At 40.3% G+C, this 17,163-nt stretch overlaps 2 protein-coding genes across 9 annotated transcripts in view; one reads left to right on the forward strand and one right to left on the reverse strand.

Moving 5' to 3' along the window:
* LOC309356474 (ankyrin repeat and fibronectin type-III domain-containing protein 1-like) overlaps positions 1-17,163 on the reverse strand; it is a 329,664-nt gene that overhangs the window by 272,803 nt on the left and 39,698 nt on the right. For 5 of the 8 annotated variants that reach the window (XR_014162814.1, XM_081887934.1, XM_081887935.1 and 2 more), the window contains one exon: positions 10,689-10,943. The exons of 2 other annotated variants lie outside the window; for them this stretch is intronic. Coding sequence is in view for 5 of the 6 variants with exons in the window: in XM_081887934.1 (XP_081744060.1) it covers positions 10,689-10,810 (122 nt within the window). In the remaining variant the exon portion in view is untranslated. Of the gene's footprint in view, positions 1-10,688; positions 10,944-12,666; positions 12,754-17,163 lie in introns of those variants that run through there. One more of the 8 variants, XM_081887939.1, reaches the window with a different exon arrangement.
* The window catches only part of TEDC2 (tubulin epsilon and delta complex 2), a 201,713-nt gene that overhangs the window by 104,017 nt on the left and 80,533 nt on the right, over positions 1-17,163 (forward strand). The gene's annotated exons all lie outside the window — the stretch shown is intronic.

Consider the following 17,163-nt stretch of genomic DNA (forward strand, 5'->3'; position numbering starts at 1 on the left):
GAGAATTGTTTTCCCCACTAGATGTTAACCCATATGCTTGCCCCCACTCTCAGTATAGCATAGACAGATAGTAGCAGGCTCAGGAGTAGCTGTGCTGTCCACAAAAGCCAAATAGCAATAGACTGGGATTACAGCTACTACCTTCTTCCTTATCAGTGCCAACTGACACAGGAAAAATGCTTGTGTGGACACACCATAAAATTATGCTTACAGGCTCAGTATTCATATCACATTATAGAGGAGGGTTTCAGACAAACACTTTCAATACATCATATCTAGATTTTACATATTTCCCCAATGAGCAAAGAGACAAGTAGAATTCTTAAGTAAGCTGTTTTTAAGTGAGAAGTAACAATTATTAATTATGGTCTTGACAATCGTATTATGGAAACCTTCGTTTACATATGTGGAACACACATGAAAACTATCATCTCATTAAATAGCAAAAAAGGGAACTAAAATCAGGGAATGATCTAAAAAGAGAGAACACTACTTATGCCACTCTCAACTCTATGAAAGAAGCATGAGATACAAATATAATCCAATATATTTTCAGCAACCACTGTTGACAGTAATTTGTGCCCTCACATCCTTGATTATCACAATTTCCTAAGCAGAATGACCCCAGAATATTGCTCAGAGTGTCATGGTGTAAAATGAAATAACTTTTCTCCACCAGAGAACAGGCAAAAATAATTTTAATGCACTGATGTTCTATGGTCTAATGAAAGCACTTCATTGCCTTTCTGACCTATTCTGGTTTTTGACCTATGGACCCCCTATGGATCTCATACCTTGTGCATCTAAAAAGTCAACTATTCCAATACAATTTAAAACTGGCCGGTATAAAGCTTTCCTTTTAGAAATAACAGAAGTGGAATGAACAGTTTGAGGAATCAAATAAGCTCTAAATCATGCTAAATTTTCTGCATAACTAATAAGGTGCTTCCCTAATCTATTCAAATATTTGAATGAGTAGATGAAATATGGGCCAGAAATTACAGTTTATGTGATTGTTAAATGTTCAGAAGCAATATATTAAAACAAGTTTGTTTATAAAAGATAGATAAACTGGTCTGTCTCAAACTTCGGTTTACATAAACTAGCAGTAGAGGACCACAAAGCAAAGTGACTGCTGCTTCTCTCAATTAGCCTCTCAGTTAGTACTGGAACGTTCCCTTTCAGGATCTCCTTCATCCTGGACACAGTACAACACAGGCTGTGACTCTGTGATCTGGCTTTATCAGGAGGAGACTCTCAAGGGGGCAGGTAGAGTGCTTGAGGGCCTCAAGAAAAGTGGAACCTCAGACTCTCTGTACTTTGAACAGCTAGCCTATCAAAGCAGACAAGTGGGATGGGTGCTACTCTCAGGGTATATGAGGCAGCTGTTGTTTTTTACTGTAGGCAGGTGTTTGCTTTCAAGTAACAGGTGGGTGGAAACATACCCAACACACCAAGTTCAAAACATTAAATTCTATGCAGCCTGTACTGTAGCTTATTACAGTACAAAGAAGCAGCCTGACCACTCCAGCACTTAAAATTCAAGTTAATGTGAATATATTGTACGGAACAGAACTGTGGAATTAAAAAGGGCCTCAAGACAGGAGTTGGAAACCTGTGGCCATCCAGATTTTGTTGGACTCTAACTTCCTAACTTCCTAACTCTAACTTCCTAACGCGGGACTCTAACTTCCTCTAACGCGGATGGCGCTGTGGGTAAAACCTCAGCGTCCAGGACTTGCCGATCGCATGGTCGGCTGTTCGAATCCCCGCGGCGTGGTGCGCTCTCGTCGTTCGGTCCCAGCGCCTGCCAACCTAGCAGTTCAAAAGCATCCCCGGGTGCAAGTAGATAAATAGGGACCGCTTACCAGCGGGAAGGTAAACGGCGTTCCATGTGCTGCGCTGGCTCGCCAGATGCAGCTTGTCACGCTGGCCACGTGACCTGGAAGTGTCTGCGGACAGCGCTGGCTCCCGGCCTATAGAGTGAGATGAGCGCACAACCCTAGAATCTGTCAAGACTGGCCCGTACGGGCAGGGGTACCTTTACCTTTAACTTCCATCAGCCCCAGCTAGATAACCAATTATAAAGAATTATAGGATTTGTAAGTTTAATGAAAGGGAAGGGTTCTCTACCTCTACACCCCAAAATCCAAATCTATTATTGACGTTCTATCCTTGCTTACCTAGGTAGCAGGGAAATAATCTAACTCAATATATAAATCTTAGACTGCTGCTACTTTTTTATTAATTACTGAATACAGACCCAGGGTTTCAGATTTCACCACTACTGCATTTAGAATATATATATTTTAATACACATTCTAGTTTCCACAATATAGCACTTTGTAATGGTTTTATTTTTTTTAAAAAAATTAACATTTATATCCCAAGCTTTCTTCTGTTTTGGAGTCCAAGGCAGCATGAGTGATGTTTCTAGGCAGTTGCCCATCCAGACACTGACGGCACCCCAGGCCTGCTTAGCTTCAGCAAGGTGATGGTCTCAGGAGCCTTCAAACTATATTCTGGGTTCTGAGCAAATCTGCAGAACCACATAAGTGCAGACACTGCATATTCAGCTCTCTAAATGTAGCCTAGTGCCCGTCTACAGGATCAGCCTTTCAATCCTCTCAAGTCTTAAATTTGTACTGTAATTTGCATTTTAAAATAAATGAAGAGTGAATTTGTTCAGATTATCACCACCATTGTGCTGTTTCTCCAGAAAGTATTTACACAGCTAATTGCCCATTGCTCAGGACTTAAACATGCATGAAAAATCCAAATACAGTGCCCCAACTCTTGTCAAAAAAGTCTGCCCTCTCCTCCCTTGTTAATTTACTTTGACTCAAGGGTAATGAACAGGACATGTTTATTCTTCATCCATTAGCCAAAATGGAAATAAAATTAAATAAACACCTATATGTTTATTCTGTTGAACTAGATACACCTTATAATTTCTTACTCTCACTTTGTTCAGCTGGTGATGAGTTACCACCTTCAGCACTCAAGTTTTCATGTTTCAAGTACAGAGTCTATCAATCATTCCCTTAGCTTTTCTCTCGGACCACAGATTTCACATTGCTTATCAGCTAAAACCACAACTGCCTAATGAAAGTAACATCCAAACTGGCTGGTATTCACCAAAAACTCACTAAATAAATATGACATGCCTCAATAAATCAAACTCAAATTCATCCATGCCAATAATGCAAAGCAAAACACACACAAAGCTGTTTCCCACATAGCAAGCATTCAGAATATGGGAATGGTCGGATGAAAAAAATCTTTTTCAGCACAGCCTCTGGCTAGTGAAAGCACTGAAATATGTAGCCACAGATAGGAATCCACAGGGTGTCACATTAGGAATCATTGTCTGGACACTCAGGAACATGCCATGGACCTCCTCCCATGAAAAGGATTTATATATACCAAATACATGTGGAATTTTACCTGCTTTCTAGGCATCCTTTCAATTTGTGAAGCAATAAATAAATCTAACTAATCTAAACAAAACAAAACCATTTATATTTTAACCCCAATTTAAAATATTTCATCAAAGCAGTGTGAAGTTTTCTGCTTACTGATCTCTATCAAATCTCCTACTAATCCATTTAAACTAAAGTAAGAATAAGCTCTACTGGCTTCTGCTTTGGCTTAGTCAAATCTTAGTTCCAATGATATCTTTCTGTAAATCTACATTGCACACAACACTTCTCCCAAAGTGTGTGCTACCTATGAATAGCACATTTCTTGTCTGTTAATTAAGGGCCAGTTCACACAACCTTCAGTTGCAAGAGCAAGAATCAATTTCTGGGCAAAAGGTGAGCTGTCAACTTTCAGCAAAGTAGCTCTCTGACTTTAAGTGGCTGATCTACCATGTGTCCAAATCTATGGAGTGTGCATTATGCTGAGTGCTTGTAATTAGGCCACACTCATAACTCTAGGCCACATCCAACACTGCAGCTCTGTTGGTGGCGCATAAGACTACAATGAGTGCAACAGAAGTTCCTTTTCTTCTTCTATCCCTCCTGCTCTGACCATCAACTTCATAGGACTGGGGGACCCTCCCTGGGGGGAGCAGGCAGGGAAGAAAGCAGAAGTCCCATTGTGCCAATGGTGCTGCCCTGGCAAAGCACTGGATACAACCCTCTGTGAATTTATGGTGAATCCACTCTGCACACTACTCCTTCATGAAAGTTACTAAATTGTGTATGAAACAGTGAAATTTACAATTTTCATTATCTGAAATGGTTGCCCATTTCCCCTTGGAAAACAATACACAAATGAAAAGTTATTGCCTTTTCTTTCACATGTCTCTGCATTTTATGCTATTTTATTGTTTGCATCATTTAATTTTTTTGCAATCCCCCTGTAAGGAGGTATCATAAAATGAGGGATATAAATATATAAAATATTAAATATAAGGATTGCTCCCAGAATCACAATACTGAAGGCATCACTCCTAATTAGAAAAATCCAATTAGCATTAGGATATTGGATTGGATTGCACTTCCCACAGAAACTTTTCAGCACACTGAGAGTGTGACTTCTCTAATAAAGGGGAAATTTTACTCATCTGCTTTATTCAACCTCTTTCCCCTTTCTTTTTGCAAAGCCACATTAGAAGAATCTCCTCCAGTCACAACATCCAATAAGAGCTCTTATTAGATGGAAAGAAGCAATTTTTAGAGTTAAAATGTAAATATTATTTCAACTCTAAAAATTGCTTCCTTCCATCAACTTGCATACAAAATCAGGGTGATGACAATTTTCCATCCACCCAACAGTGACTCAGCAACGAAACAGTGGGTGGGTGGAGCATAAAATACTCTTTCAAGCATTGATGACTCACAAGTCAAAACTTCCTTTTCCTGAAACAAGAACCAGGTTTTTCACCAATCGTCCTGTGTGTACAATTTCCCTTAATACCAATATGGTTTCCTGTTCCAACAACCTAGAAGCATAGTAAAAGGAACTCATGTTGCTATCAATCATCTAGTTCGGGTGTGGGGAACCTCTGGCCCTTTGAACCACAATCATGCATGGTCAATGACCAGAGATGATGGGAGTTGTACATAAATTCTGTGAAATAAATAACACAATGCTAAAAAAAAGTGAAAACCATAAATCAGAACTCAGTTTAAAAGCCTGTATGGATAAAAATAAGTCTACAGCAAACACCTGAAGGTCAAAGGCTGGGGGTGGGCATTGGGATTGTCTGACCAGGCCCAGACAGAGGGGGGGCCATACTGGCCACTTGGCCCGGGCCTCCAATTGCAAAAGGGGCCTCGGTCAGATACATTCCCTATGTATTTTTAAAACGCACTATTGTATATCTATATTTTCCATTTTGTCTTTATATGCAGATACGGTTCTAGCCTTGAAATAAAATTATTTGTCAGCATAACTTTTGTGAAAATTATTTATATACTTACTTATTTATAAGACTTCAGTTATCCCCAGGGTAAAAAAAAAGGGGGGGACACATTATCTACCTGGCCCGGGCCTCTGCCTTACTCCGCAAGGCCCTGTTTCTGACCACAACTAGAAGGGAGATCTACAAAACTCTGAATGCATGGCTCCTGGTGGATACAAACTGTGTATCCACATTCTAGACCAGCTTGTGCAAAAGGTTCAATCAAAACATTGTTCAGTAGTGGGTCATTTGATTGGCACTCGTGGTCTTCAAAGCTTTTTGAATTTGAGTTTGCTTATTATATGAACATACACTGAAACATTCATAAAACCAGGCTGCACACATAACCAAGTACAACATCAATACACAACAGGAAATAAACAGGTTCCCACCTGGCACTGTCCCCACCGCGCAATCCCATGGCAGTGCTGCGTGTGGGGTCTGGTTGGATCATAGCTGGCCTGCAAATAGGCCAATCACAGGCAGGTTACTGTGCAGGATCTCCCCAGGGGCGGGGCCAACTGCATCATCAGGCGTCACTTGGATCCACACTCGGAATAAATAGACGGCCTACCCAGGCTTCTTCATCCACTTTGTCTTTATAACTTTGTATTCAATTTTGTATCTAACTTGTATCCACCCATTTTCAGCAGCGGTTGGTATTCCCAAATTTAGCAGTTTGGTTTTGAAACCTTTTCCAAATCTAATCTGCCCAAGGGGCACTCCCTCCTCTTATCTTTAATGTATATATTGTTAACTAATTGTGCAATACTTTCTTGTGGCATGTAAAACTGAATGCATGGCTGTTTGCTGGTTATGACTCTTTGTTGCTGTCTACAAGGCTACCCTTTTTAAAGTACAGATCTCCAAAAAATTTCCATACCCTCCAAGTATTTGGGCATCAGGCCCATGCAGACCATATCTGGCTAGTAAGCTGATGTCAAACCACAGTGTCCAAGTCCAAGTGCAACAGCAAACTGTGGTTTAAACTGAAGCTGGCACACAATGATGGAACGGATGTAGAAGAGCAATGGGGCAGCCCAAAACTAATTCTTAATTATACTTTCTATAATGTGCTATTGCCAGAATGGTACATTAAAGGTCCTTTCTCCAAGGGCATCCAGTCCATTCTAACAAAGCCAAAAAAATCTAATACTCAAAATCAACGTGGTGTAGTGGCTAGAGTATTGGACTACAACCCAGGAAACCAGGAAACTCAGCCATGAAGTACATCTAACTGACCTTGGTCAGCCAGGTTCTCTCAATCTAACCTTCCTCACAGGGTTGTTGTCAGGATAAAATATGGCTGAGAACCATTTACACCATTTGGACCTCCTTGGAGGCAGGGTGGGATATAAATGAAAAAATAAGTACACATTAAGCATTTACCAGGTTTCTTAACACCACCAATTATAGACTGCTATCCCTAACACATAATCTCTTTGTTAAACATATGGTCCTGAGGACAACATCACTGCAAGACAATCTTTCAAGATAGTTCCAGAATATGGCCTTCAGTCACATCTAATCTTATGCCAAACGCAATACTTTCTTCCAAACCAAATAGTATTTGAGAAATACAACTAATTCTTTTAAAGTAACTCCATTTTATAAATTTCACCCAAGGGGTTTAAGACAGCCATAACTCTGTTTTAGGACTACTTTGCAATTTACATTTAGCAAAAACTGTCACTCATTATCAGAACGAAAGACTATCATTTAAATTCTCTCTCTCTCTCTCTCTCTCGCCAAATAGAAATAATAGTAAGCATATGATTAACCCCTTACAGCCTTGGTTTTGTTTACTAAATACCAGCAAGGGATCATCTTGATCAGGATCACAGCTTGGGATAGGGGGGAATTATTTGGCTCTTTCACCCTGCTATGATCCTGATTTAGATGCCCAACCCCCACAGCTGCATTTCGCCCAAGAAATAAAGCTACAATTAGTTCCAATAGAGGCCTTCCCCCTGTGGTCAAACAGCAGCACAGGTCTGAGCCCAAATCTACTTCCATCCCTGTAACTGCTGTTTAGTAAACAAAAAGCAAACACGGAAGTCATCACATTAGTTTGGTCTTCAGATATGGGGAAACAACACTGCAGGAAATGCACATCTCCTCTGCAATACTGCAAAATAATTTACAATTAAGATGAGTAGTACTACATACAATGTCACAATATTTAATACATTGTACTGTGTAGCTTCTAACGGTACCCACATTCTTAGGCAATTCCTAAAAAGTGCTCTCTGAAGTGGGGAACAAAAGACACCAATAAATTTCATGGAGTTTTTTGGAGCAGGAAGAGCTCCACCCCTTTCCCTCCCTTTTCTCAAAATATCATTCATGAACTGCTGGTGGCATGTACCTATGGGTATAATTATGACTTGTCTCCCGTTAAAGCAGTATTGCTGAGAGGCACAGCTTAAAAAAGATTCTGCAAAGTCAATTTTATTTCAGCCAGAATGAATGTGATAAGTGATGGCCACAACAGAAGCCTTTTCTTCTTCTTCATCATCATCATTATTATTATTACTTTTATTATTATTATTATCCTCATTATTATCATCATCATTATTTTATTTATGGTATATAACACCTTATAGCCACAGGTCTCAGGGCAGTTCACAAGTATTACTTTGGTAACACCACTCTACCCTTTGCCCTCCCTGTGTTTCTCCACCCCAAAAATTATTACCTAAAACAAGGTAAATCAGAATAAGCACATTTGAAAGAGCATGTGATTTTCAGCCACATCATTTTTATCCCATCCCATGATTTGCATCTTCTAGACTGCAATTGAGTGATGCAAAAAACATGAGACAACAAACCATGAGGAAAAGCCTCCATCAAAGAGCAGAGTTAAAGCTTCTTGTGGTTTAATATGCAAAGCCTAAGCAGCTCAATCAAGCAACCAAAGCTAAATGTCATTTCCTCCCTTGACACAATCATTCTCTTGTTAAAATAGGACATATTTTGTTTGGTGGCCCATCAGGGGAAAAAATATATATTATAGGTTACAAAAGAATAGCAGGATCAGTGCACACACTGTCAAATATGAGAGACCAAAGGTTGATGAATGATTTCTCGTTTGAATCATGTTCTCCAATTCAAAAATAAACTATGATGAAATACATAAATATTTAGCAAACTGTATCCTTGCAAAGTACTAGAACTTCAGGTCCCTTGAGTAATCATGTTAATTTTGTATCCCAAGCTGTAATTAAAAAAAACACCAGTGAAGGTTATGGAAGCCCATGAGAAGAAGAGAAACAGTGGTCTACATCAAAGAAGATGGAAGTTGTGCCTATAACAAGTTTTTCTCTGCTTTAATGGACAGAAGCTAACTAGGAAGACGACCCCAAGAGCTTTTGTAGGGGTGGATTAGGTTGTGGCAGGAAGAAAAAAAATACCTGAAACACATGAAAGCTGACTGAAGTCGACCAACTTTTTGGATTTTAAAATGGCAACACTAGGCTTGTATATTGTTAAGCATACTGTAATAAATAAATTAGCTATAGAGAAAAAGCACTGTGTTAAAAGGCTTCAGTCTGTCTCCAAACATCTTGAGATGATCCAAAATGCCATCTACCAGTGTGATTCACAATCACTACTGAGTCTCTGAAGATTGAGAGGCAAGGAAAAGCTCATTAAAAGAAACCTATTAATATCTATAGCTATTCTCTTTATACCGAAATAAACGTAATCCAGCAGCACACAAACTATGCACTACAGCATCTGTGTGAGCAATTCCATGGCACAGATTTATTTCTCCTGCGTTACCAATTAAATCTTAAAATAGATGGTAAAGATAAACACTGAAACACAAGTATCTATAGTTGGGCATGTAATGGTTACACAGATAAGTAACAGTAACACTCCAGTTTCTATTTTGGAGCTGAGATACAGCAATAGCTGCCATGTTCTGTAATGGCTATTGTGGGTGCTCAACATTCCTACACATACAAGCTGGAAAAATTCAACAAACTAAGATAACCAAAAAAAAAATCAGGAGAAAAACTGCAACAATATGTGTAACAGTATGTACAAACTGTCTGACATTCCTTAACTTTCGGTGGTCCTACAGACCAGCTCTGAATTTCATCATCCTTGGAAGCTTATGACCAATGCATCTTGCTGAAAAGTGCTACTTTGACTTTTAAATAATCTGTGATATTGCATACCAATATTAGCATGTACAACAAATATTCTGTTTAATGGTAACAAAATAGGCTGCTCCAAGAGAAGCGAGCTGCCACCTAGAAGGCCCTTTCCCCTGGTTGTGGAACTGAAGTAAAAGCCTCCCCCAAAGATCTGAGAGCCATATAGGGGCATGAAACAATGGGGTGGAGGGCACAAAGTCTATAGACCTCAGGTAGCTCTTGATCCCTTTAGGATGGGCAGCTCCCAATAAAATTTCAAAAATGCAATAAAACCTCAAACATTAAAAACCTCCCTTCAGATGTCTTCTAAAAGTCATGCATGCACATGAAAGCTTATACCCAGAAGAAACTTAGTTGGTCTCTAAGGTGCTACTGGACAATTTTTAAATTTATTTCTAAAAGTCAGATAGTTTATCTGATGGGTGGGCGTTCTACAGAGCAGGTGCAACTACTGAGAAGGCCCTCTGCCTCGTTCCCTGTAACCTCACTTCTCGCAATGAGGGAACCACCAGAAGGCCCTCTCAGCCATTCCTCAGTGTCTGGGCTGAACAATGGGGGTGGAGCCAAAGTCATTTAGAGCTTTAAAGGTCAGCATCAACAATCTTACTTGTGCTCAGAAACATACTGGGAGCCAATGTGGGTCTTTTAGGACTGGTGTTATATGGTCGCAGCGGCCACTCAGTATTTCATCTGAACTTCAAAATGGGACCAGTAATATCAATGGAACAACCATTCAACCACTTCACAATCTCAATCTGGTGATCAGATCAGATATTTACAAGGTTTAGTAACAACATTAATAACCTTCCTTGAAATGTTGGGGTGGAAATGTACTTAGAACTGAAGTACACCACTGGTACAAGTTATGAAGATAACTATATATAATACCAAGGAAAGTTGAATATATTGCTTGGGTGTGCTTGTAATCAGATACTTTCCTATAGGAATGGGGAGACCTCAGTGCTTAGATGTACTCCTGTTTTTCAGAATTCCCGTTTTAACTGAAGAGTTATCACAGAAAGTGGGAGCAGTTCACTTTTCCCCTATCCCAGTTACCCTGGCATATATGCATGCTAAAGAATTTATTATTATTATTTATTTTTGCCCACTACCTGCATTCGGTGATACTACAGCAATAGCTGCCACTCCTCCTGCTACTCCGCCGATCTGATCGAAATTCATTCCTCGACTTCCTTAGGCTGAAGTACTCTGTAAGCTTTCCAAAAGACGACATGGCACCAGCGCAGTGTGACCTTCTACCATCTGCATACGTGTGCCTGAATCTACACACAGGTTCATATGCTAGAGCCAGTGTGTTTGCATTTCTCGGGATTTGTCGACAGTGCTTGCTGTGCTGAGCAGGTGTGCTAGGAGAGTTAGAGAAACAGAAAGCAAGGAGTTTAGGAAGGGCAGACCATGATTTTTCATGCACTGATATTTTTCATACAAAAGAAACACACAGCATATAGGAATTAAGTACACACTCATGAAAGCAGTACTTCCGTGTGTGTGTGCGCGCACGCGTGTGTGTGCGCGCACACGTGTGTGTGTGCGCACGCGCGTTTACTGCAGAACTGAATTAAGAAGAAAAATAATCCCATCTGGGGAAAGGGGAATCCTTTAGTATGGAGTAGTTTTATTTCACAGTTCCTACTGTGTAAGGTTTTCACGAAGACATGCCTCTACATCAGAAATGGAGAGCATTTGGCCTTTAAAGATGCATTCAATTAAGGGGGAGGTATATTAAGTCTCAATCACTTTTCATCATGGTACAGAGAAAGAAACCTTTAATATTAGAAAGCTAAAAAATCATTACATGTCCTGAACAACTGGGCTGTGTGTAGTCAAATACTTCTAACCCTAGTGACCCAAGTACTACACATATACTGTACTAATAACAAGATCTTTGGACTCCTCCTGTACACTGTTGTGCTTTAGAGCCAGCAGCACCAATATCCCTCTCACATAGCAGCCCCTTTCCTACTCTATCATGCTAAATCTTTATTATTAATTAGGTCTCAATTAATTTAGAAATTATTTACAGTTATCTGCACCCCAGCACTCTGTTTCAGCACTAGAAAATACAACCAGCATCCACCAATGAGCAATTCTGCATAGCAGAATACAATTGTCCCTCTTAAAATCCTCAGCTAGTCAGCTACACTCATGCTTATCAGATCTCTAACTCCCTTGATCAAACTGCTACCATAGAGGGGATAGCAAAAAGAGGCATTGATGGGAGGTTGATGTGTCTTCATAAACTCATTTGAACCCTAATGAGCATGTAGGTATTAAAGTTCAGTTGAGAAGCAGCACAGCTGGATACAAGAAGCAAGAAAATACATGATAGCAACACATTTAATTACCTTTTAGTCAAAAAGGACAAGAGTAAATGAACAGGAACATCAAATTAACAAACTGTTTTGTATTCTTTTCCAACCTTCTGCTGTGGGGCCATATTAAAAATTAAATGTTAACTGCTATTTTTCTGCCGAAAGCAACCACACACAATAAAGGAGCAGTCAATACTGCAAGCCTGTCACATAATTTCCCCGCAAACAAATTCTTTTTCTGTATCTGTTTTTATTCTGTTTTATTAATTCCATTAGTTGGATTTCCATGTTTCAAACACAGCATCCAGTATCAACAACATTTTTTTTGCCAGCTGCTTCCAAAGGAGAAATGAAAAGAGAAAGGGGGTGATTGCCTATGATATGTTTGAAAATCTCAATGCTGTACTATTCTATGCTGTGCTTTCACTGGTATATCAGAAATTTTTAGAGGCAACTATCACTATTTCTGTTTCCTGTATCCTCATCTCTGCAAACAGGATTATTCCAAGATATCATAAACTGCAAAACCTGCATTCAGTCAAATTTGTACAAAGCAGTAACCACTAGCACACAATTTCTCTTCTCATGCTCCAGCACAAGCAAAAGTGGTGCAGATGCCTAAACATCAAGTATAGCAGAACACAAAAACACAGGAGAGGCAAAGAGGGCAGAAGACAAGGGGGTGCAAGGAGGTGAACGATGACAAGAGGACAAGAAAAACAAACCCAAATTAGACCAATTTATGTGCATAAGACACCTGCTGGCTTGTTTCAGCTGAACGGCTTTAGGAGGTTCTGTTGCAGCGGCGGTAGCAGCAGCAGCTCCCTGCAGTCTTTGAATGAATCTCTTTCTTTTTCCCCTTCAGCTGCTCGGCAGCAGGTAGAAAACCTCTCACAACACCTTCTTGTTTCCATTAATATTTTATGAGAAGAGAGTGCAGCCCTGAGACCCCATTCACCTTTGGATTAAGTCCGGGCAATCTCTCCTCCATCCCCCTCCCCAAATTCAAATAACTCCACGTCTGCCTTGATGGTGCATTAAATTTTCTTCTTTTCTTTTTTGCAATCAATTCACTTGCAGAGAGATGGATCAAAACAGCATTCACTCCTGCTCTCGGTCTACTCACATGTACATTCAGTCTCACATTCCATCCCTCATCTCTTATCAGGCACAGGATTGCCATCCAGAGATATGCAATATTCCAAATGAGGTCAGGAACCACAGAATGGAATCAGGCAGCAAGGCTGGGGTGGGGGGAGAAGAGGAGCAGCAGTTTATAGGGTGGGTAAAGGACACAGTGGGAACAAACACACACACACACACACTTTATCAGCATTAAGCATCCAAACCCTATAATGAAGCTCTTTGAGATGCAGACAGCATTTTTAGGAATCACAGACACCTTGGGAGGGCTATAATAATTATTACCTGACGCAGAAGAAATTGTTGGCTACTAAGCAACACAAGGGAGAAAGAGGAGTTAACATACCACAGACTTGCAAGGCAAGAGGGAGAGGTCTGAAGAAAGGGGGAGAAGCAACATATCGCCTCTAAATATTCCATGTAACAAGAGATAAGAAAGAGTAAAGCAAAAGCTTCTCAGGGTTTGCTTGGCTGCACTTTCCTATCGACTTGAGTGAACTACAATTGGGACTTACAGGTGGGGAACTGTAATATATTCTGCAGCACTATGATAGGCATATGAAAACATCTCTTTCTACATGAGTAGAAGTGTGTTTGTGATCAAATACTAGCACCTCACCACTCATGTGTTAAAATGGCCACCAGTTATCTCAATTCCGAGCAATATCCAGTAGCATAAAATTCCACTTTTCTCTCGTGTTTTTAATGTTTCAATTTATATGATACAAGCATCAAAATGTACAGAAGTTAAAAATATACATATAAAAGGTCAGCATTTCTGTAAGATAAAATATGTTTACAATAGACAAAATATTACCCTCTATATGGGGGACTAACAATTCAAATTGGTAATAACCCATTCTCCAAGAGTTCTTTATAAAACCAAGTTCAGGCTTGGGGTCACAGGTCCAAACATATGTATATTAGAAAAACACAGAAGAGGCAACAGCAAGGAAGGGAAAAGAATATGAAATAAATCACACCCAAAAGTCTGTTATTGAATAGAGATGCTTGAAGAATTTCATATTTTGAAATTCTGGAGCAAACTGGCCTGATCCACGAGCTTAGGAATCCATCACCTTTCACACTTGCCAAATGTCCCAAATTAAGTTATTTGCTTAAAAAAATACAACACACATAACTTTAAAATATGTAAAGGTAAAGGGACCCCGGACCGTTAAGTCCAGTCGCGGACGACTCTGGGGTTGCGGCGCTCATCTCGCTTTACTGGCCGAGGGAGCTGGCGTTTGTCCACACACAACTTTCGGGTCATGTGGCCAGCATGAATGAGCTTCTGGCGAACCAGAGCAGCGCACGGAAACACTGTTTACCTTCCCGCCGGAGCGGTACCTATTTATCTACTTGCACTTTGACGTCCTTTCAAACTGCTAGGTTGGCAGGAGCAGGGACCGAGCAACGGGAGCTCACCCCATCGCGGGGATTTGAACCGCTGACCTTCTGATCAGCAAGCCCTAGGCTTTTTTTAAAAAAATGGTAAATTAATGAGGAAATGGGATGGGATCAGACTTATAAGTGAGCAAATGATCGACACTGGCTGGAAACAGACTGACTCATCAATCCCTATTCTGGAACACATACAAAAGTGAATTTATCTGCAAGACACTGTTTGACTGCACTTGCCTATTTTTCTAAGTACTTTAATAAGTCGTGGCACACTATGGTAGAAAGGAAAGTCTCATCTATAAAAGTGAGATTAAGTTTTGATATACTGTAAAGAGCCTGAAAAAAGTTTCAAGCAATGTCACTGAGGTACAAAGCTCGGCTACTTTTGATGGGCTAAATGGTTAGTCTGGGGATTAGGGTTGCATTCCCCTAACCCCATTTATCTGGGAGGAAGCCCCACTGCATTCAGTATGGCTGACTTTTGAGTAAATGTGGTTAGACCTGCACTGTTAGGACTGCACTGTAAGAGAAGGGTGGCCTGGCCACTATTATAAACAACTTTACAAGTCAGTTATAATATGCTCTACATAGGGCTGCTTGAAAAGACTGTTCGTAACCTAAAGCTGGAATATAATGTGGCAGCCTGCTTGTTAACTGAATTAAGCTGATTCCATCTGACTCAGGAGAGGGAATGGCAGAGACAGGACTGCAGAGCCTCTCCATCCACTCTACTTAAAAACCAGTGTTTGGCTGCTTCCTCTCCAGTTAAGAAATAGTGCCAGAGTTTGCTTTTCTCCTCCTACTTCACAAATCCCTCTTCTTTTTGTGTCCTGTCTTTTAGATCATTAACCTGAGGACAGAAGCTGTCTTATCAATGACATTTGTAAGTGGTTCTAGGAACCTTCTTGGTTGAAGAGCAAGATAAGAATGCTTTAAAATAAATAAAGAAGCAGGAAAAATATCACACCTGGGTGTTTAAAGAACTAGTGTAGTGGATGCTAATCAGCTTCCAGGCACAATTTAAGGGGCTGGTTTGGACAAATCTATGCCTGTTTATTAAGAAGTAGACCCTACTGTGTTCAGTTTATTCCCAGGAAAAATATACCTATGATTGCAGCCTTAAGCCACTAAATACCGGTAGTTTGGGCTCACTGCGTGGAATTCAACTAAGTTTTACTCAAGGTAGATCCACTGACATTAATAAACATGACGAAGTTGTGTCCATTGATTTTACGGTAATTCATCTACTTTGAGTAAAACTTAGTCGAATGCCACCTGCTGTATCTCATGGAATGTTTCCTTCCACACAGCCTCTTCCTGTGTGACAAAATTATCAGCTGAGGCCATGCTTTGAGTACTGATTTTATTTAGAACAATGTTTCCCAAAGTGGGATTTTCCTCTCTTCCAAGGCAAACTGCAGTCCCACAGGAAAATCACAATGTTTCTTTTCTGCAAATCACTCAAAAGGGTGAAATCTGCAATGATCAAGTCTCTTTGATAACTTTGCATTGAATTCAGACCTCAGTCTTCATGACTCTTAAATCACTAAAACCTCTAACTCAATAGTCACTCTGATTTGAAATACATTACATACAGCTTTCCGCCCAACACCTGTAGAACGGGGTAGCAGGGTAACAGAGAGAGTTCCTGCACACCATTTTGGAGAACTTGGAGTCTTTTTTCCAGACATTTGGCTCACTGACGTCCTCTCCGGGCTCTGGGAGGGTCTCCTCAGATGCCACGAGGACTTTCCACCTCTCTCTTGTCATTTCAGATCAGAATTATTTATTTAATTTCCTGGTGCCACACATATACTGTATGTGGTTGCGTGCATGTCAATCACACATATGTATGGGGATGCCTGTACTGGAAGGCTGGTATGAAGTCAGCAACAGTGTTGCCACCAATCATTCATTGACCTATCACACAACACACTTCTGCTTGCCAGGTACAGAGCTCAAGACTATAAAATAGTTATATCACCTCAACCCCTTTTTCCCCTTCAGCATCTATTCATTTATTTATTGCACTTTCAGCCCACAATTTTCTCCAAGAAGCTCAAGGTAGCATACATTGATTCCTCTCTCCATTTAATTCCCACAACCATTCAGTGAGATAGGTTAAGCTGAAAGAGTGTTACTGCCCCAAATGTCACCCAGGGAGCTTCACGGCTGAGTGAAGATTTGAACCCTTGTATCCCAGGTCCTAGTCCAACACACTAAACCACACTAGACCATACTGGCTCTCAAATTGACATCCATTTCAATTTGAACATGCAATCAATGTGCCTGTACCACTAACACACACACACACGAGAGAGAGAGAGAGAGAGAGAGAGAGAGAGAGAGAGAGAGAGAGAGAGAGTGTCAACACTATCCTTCAAATTTCTATTTACTCAGAAAGTCTCCTATTACACGCATCCAAGCTTAGTATTTACATTAGGCTCCAAAGAGCACTTCACAGTATGTTCTTCACATAGCCATCAAACGCATAACCTACTTGCTTGAAATCTCCAGCATTTATTAAGCAACCTTCAAAGCAGAAGACAGTCTGCTTGTAAAAAATCATGACCCCACTTTTTTGTACTACTTGTAATTAGCCAGAGTAACATTTACAGTGGTACCTAGGGTTACAGACACTTCAGGTTACAGACGCTTCAGGTTACAGACTCCACTAACCAGAAATAGTACCTCAGGTTAAGAACTT

This window comes from Podarcis melisellensis, assembly GCF_964234715.1.
Source record: "Podarcis melisellensis genome assembly, chromosome: 14".
NCBI classification, from domain to species: domain Eukaryota; kingdom Metazoa; phylum Chordata; class Lepidosauria; order Squamata; family Lacertidae; genus Podarcis; species Podarcis melisellensis.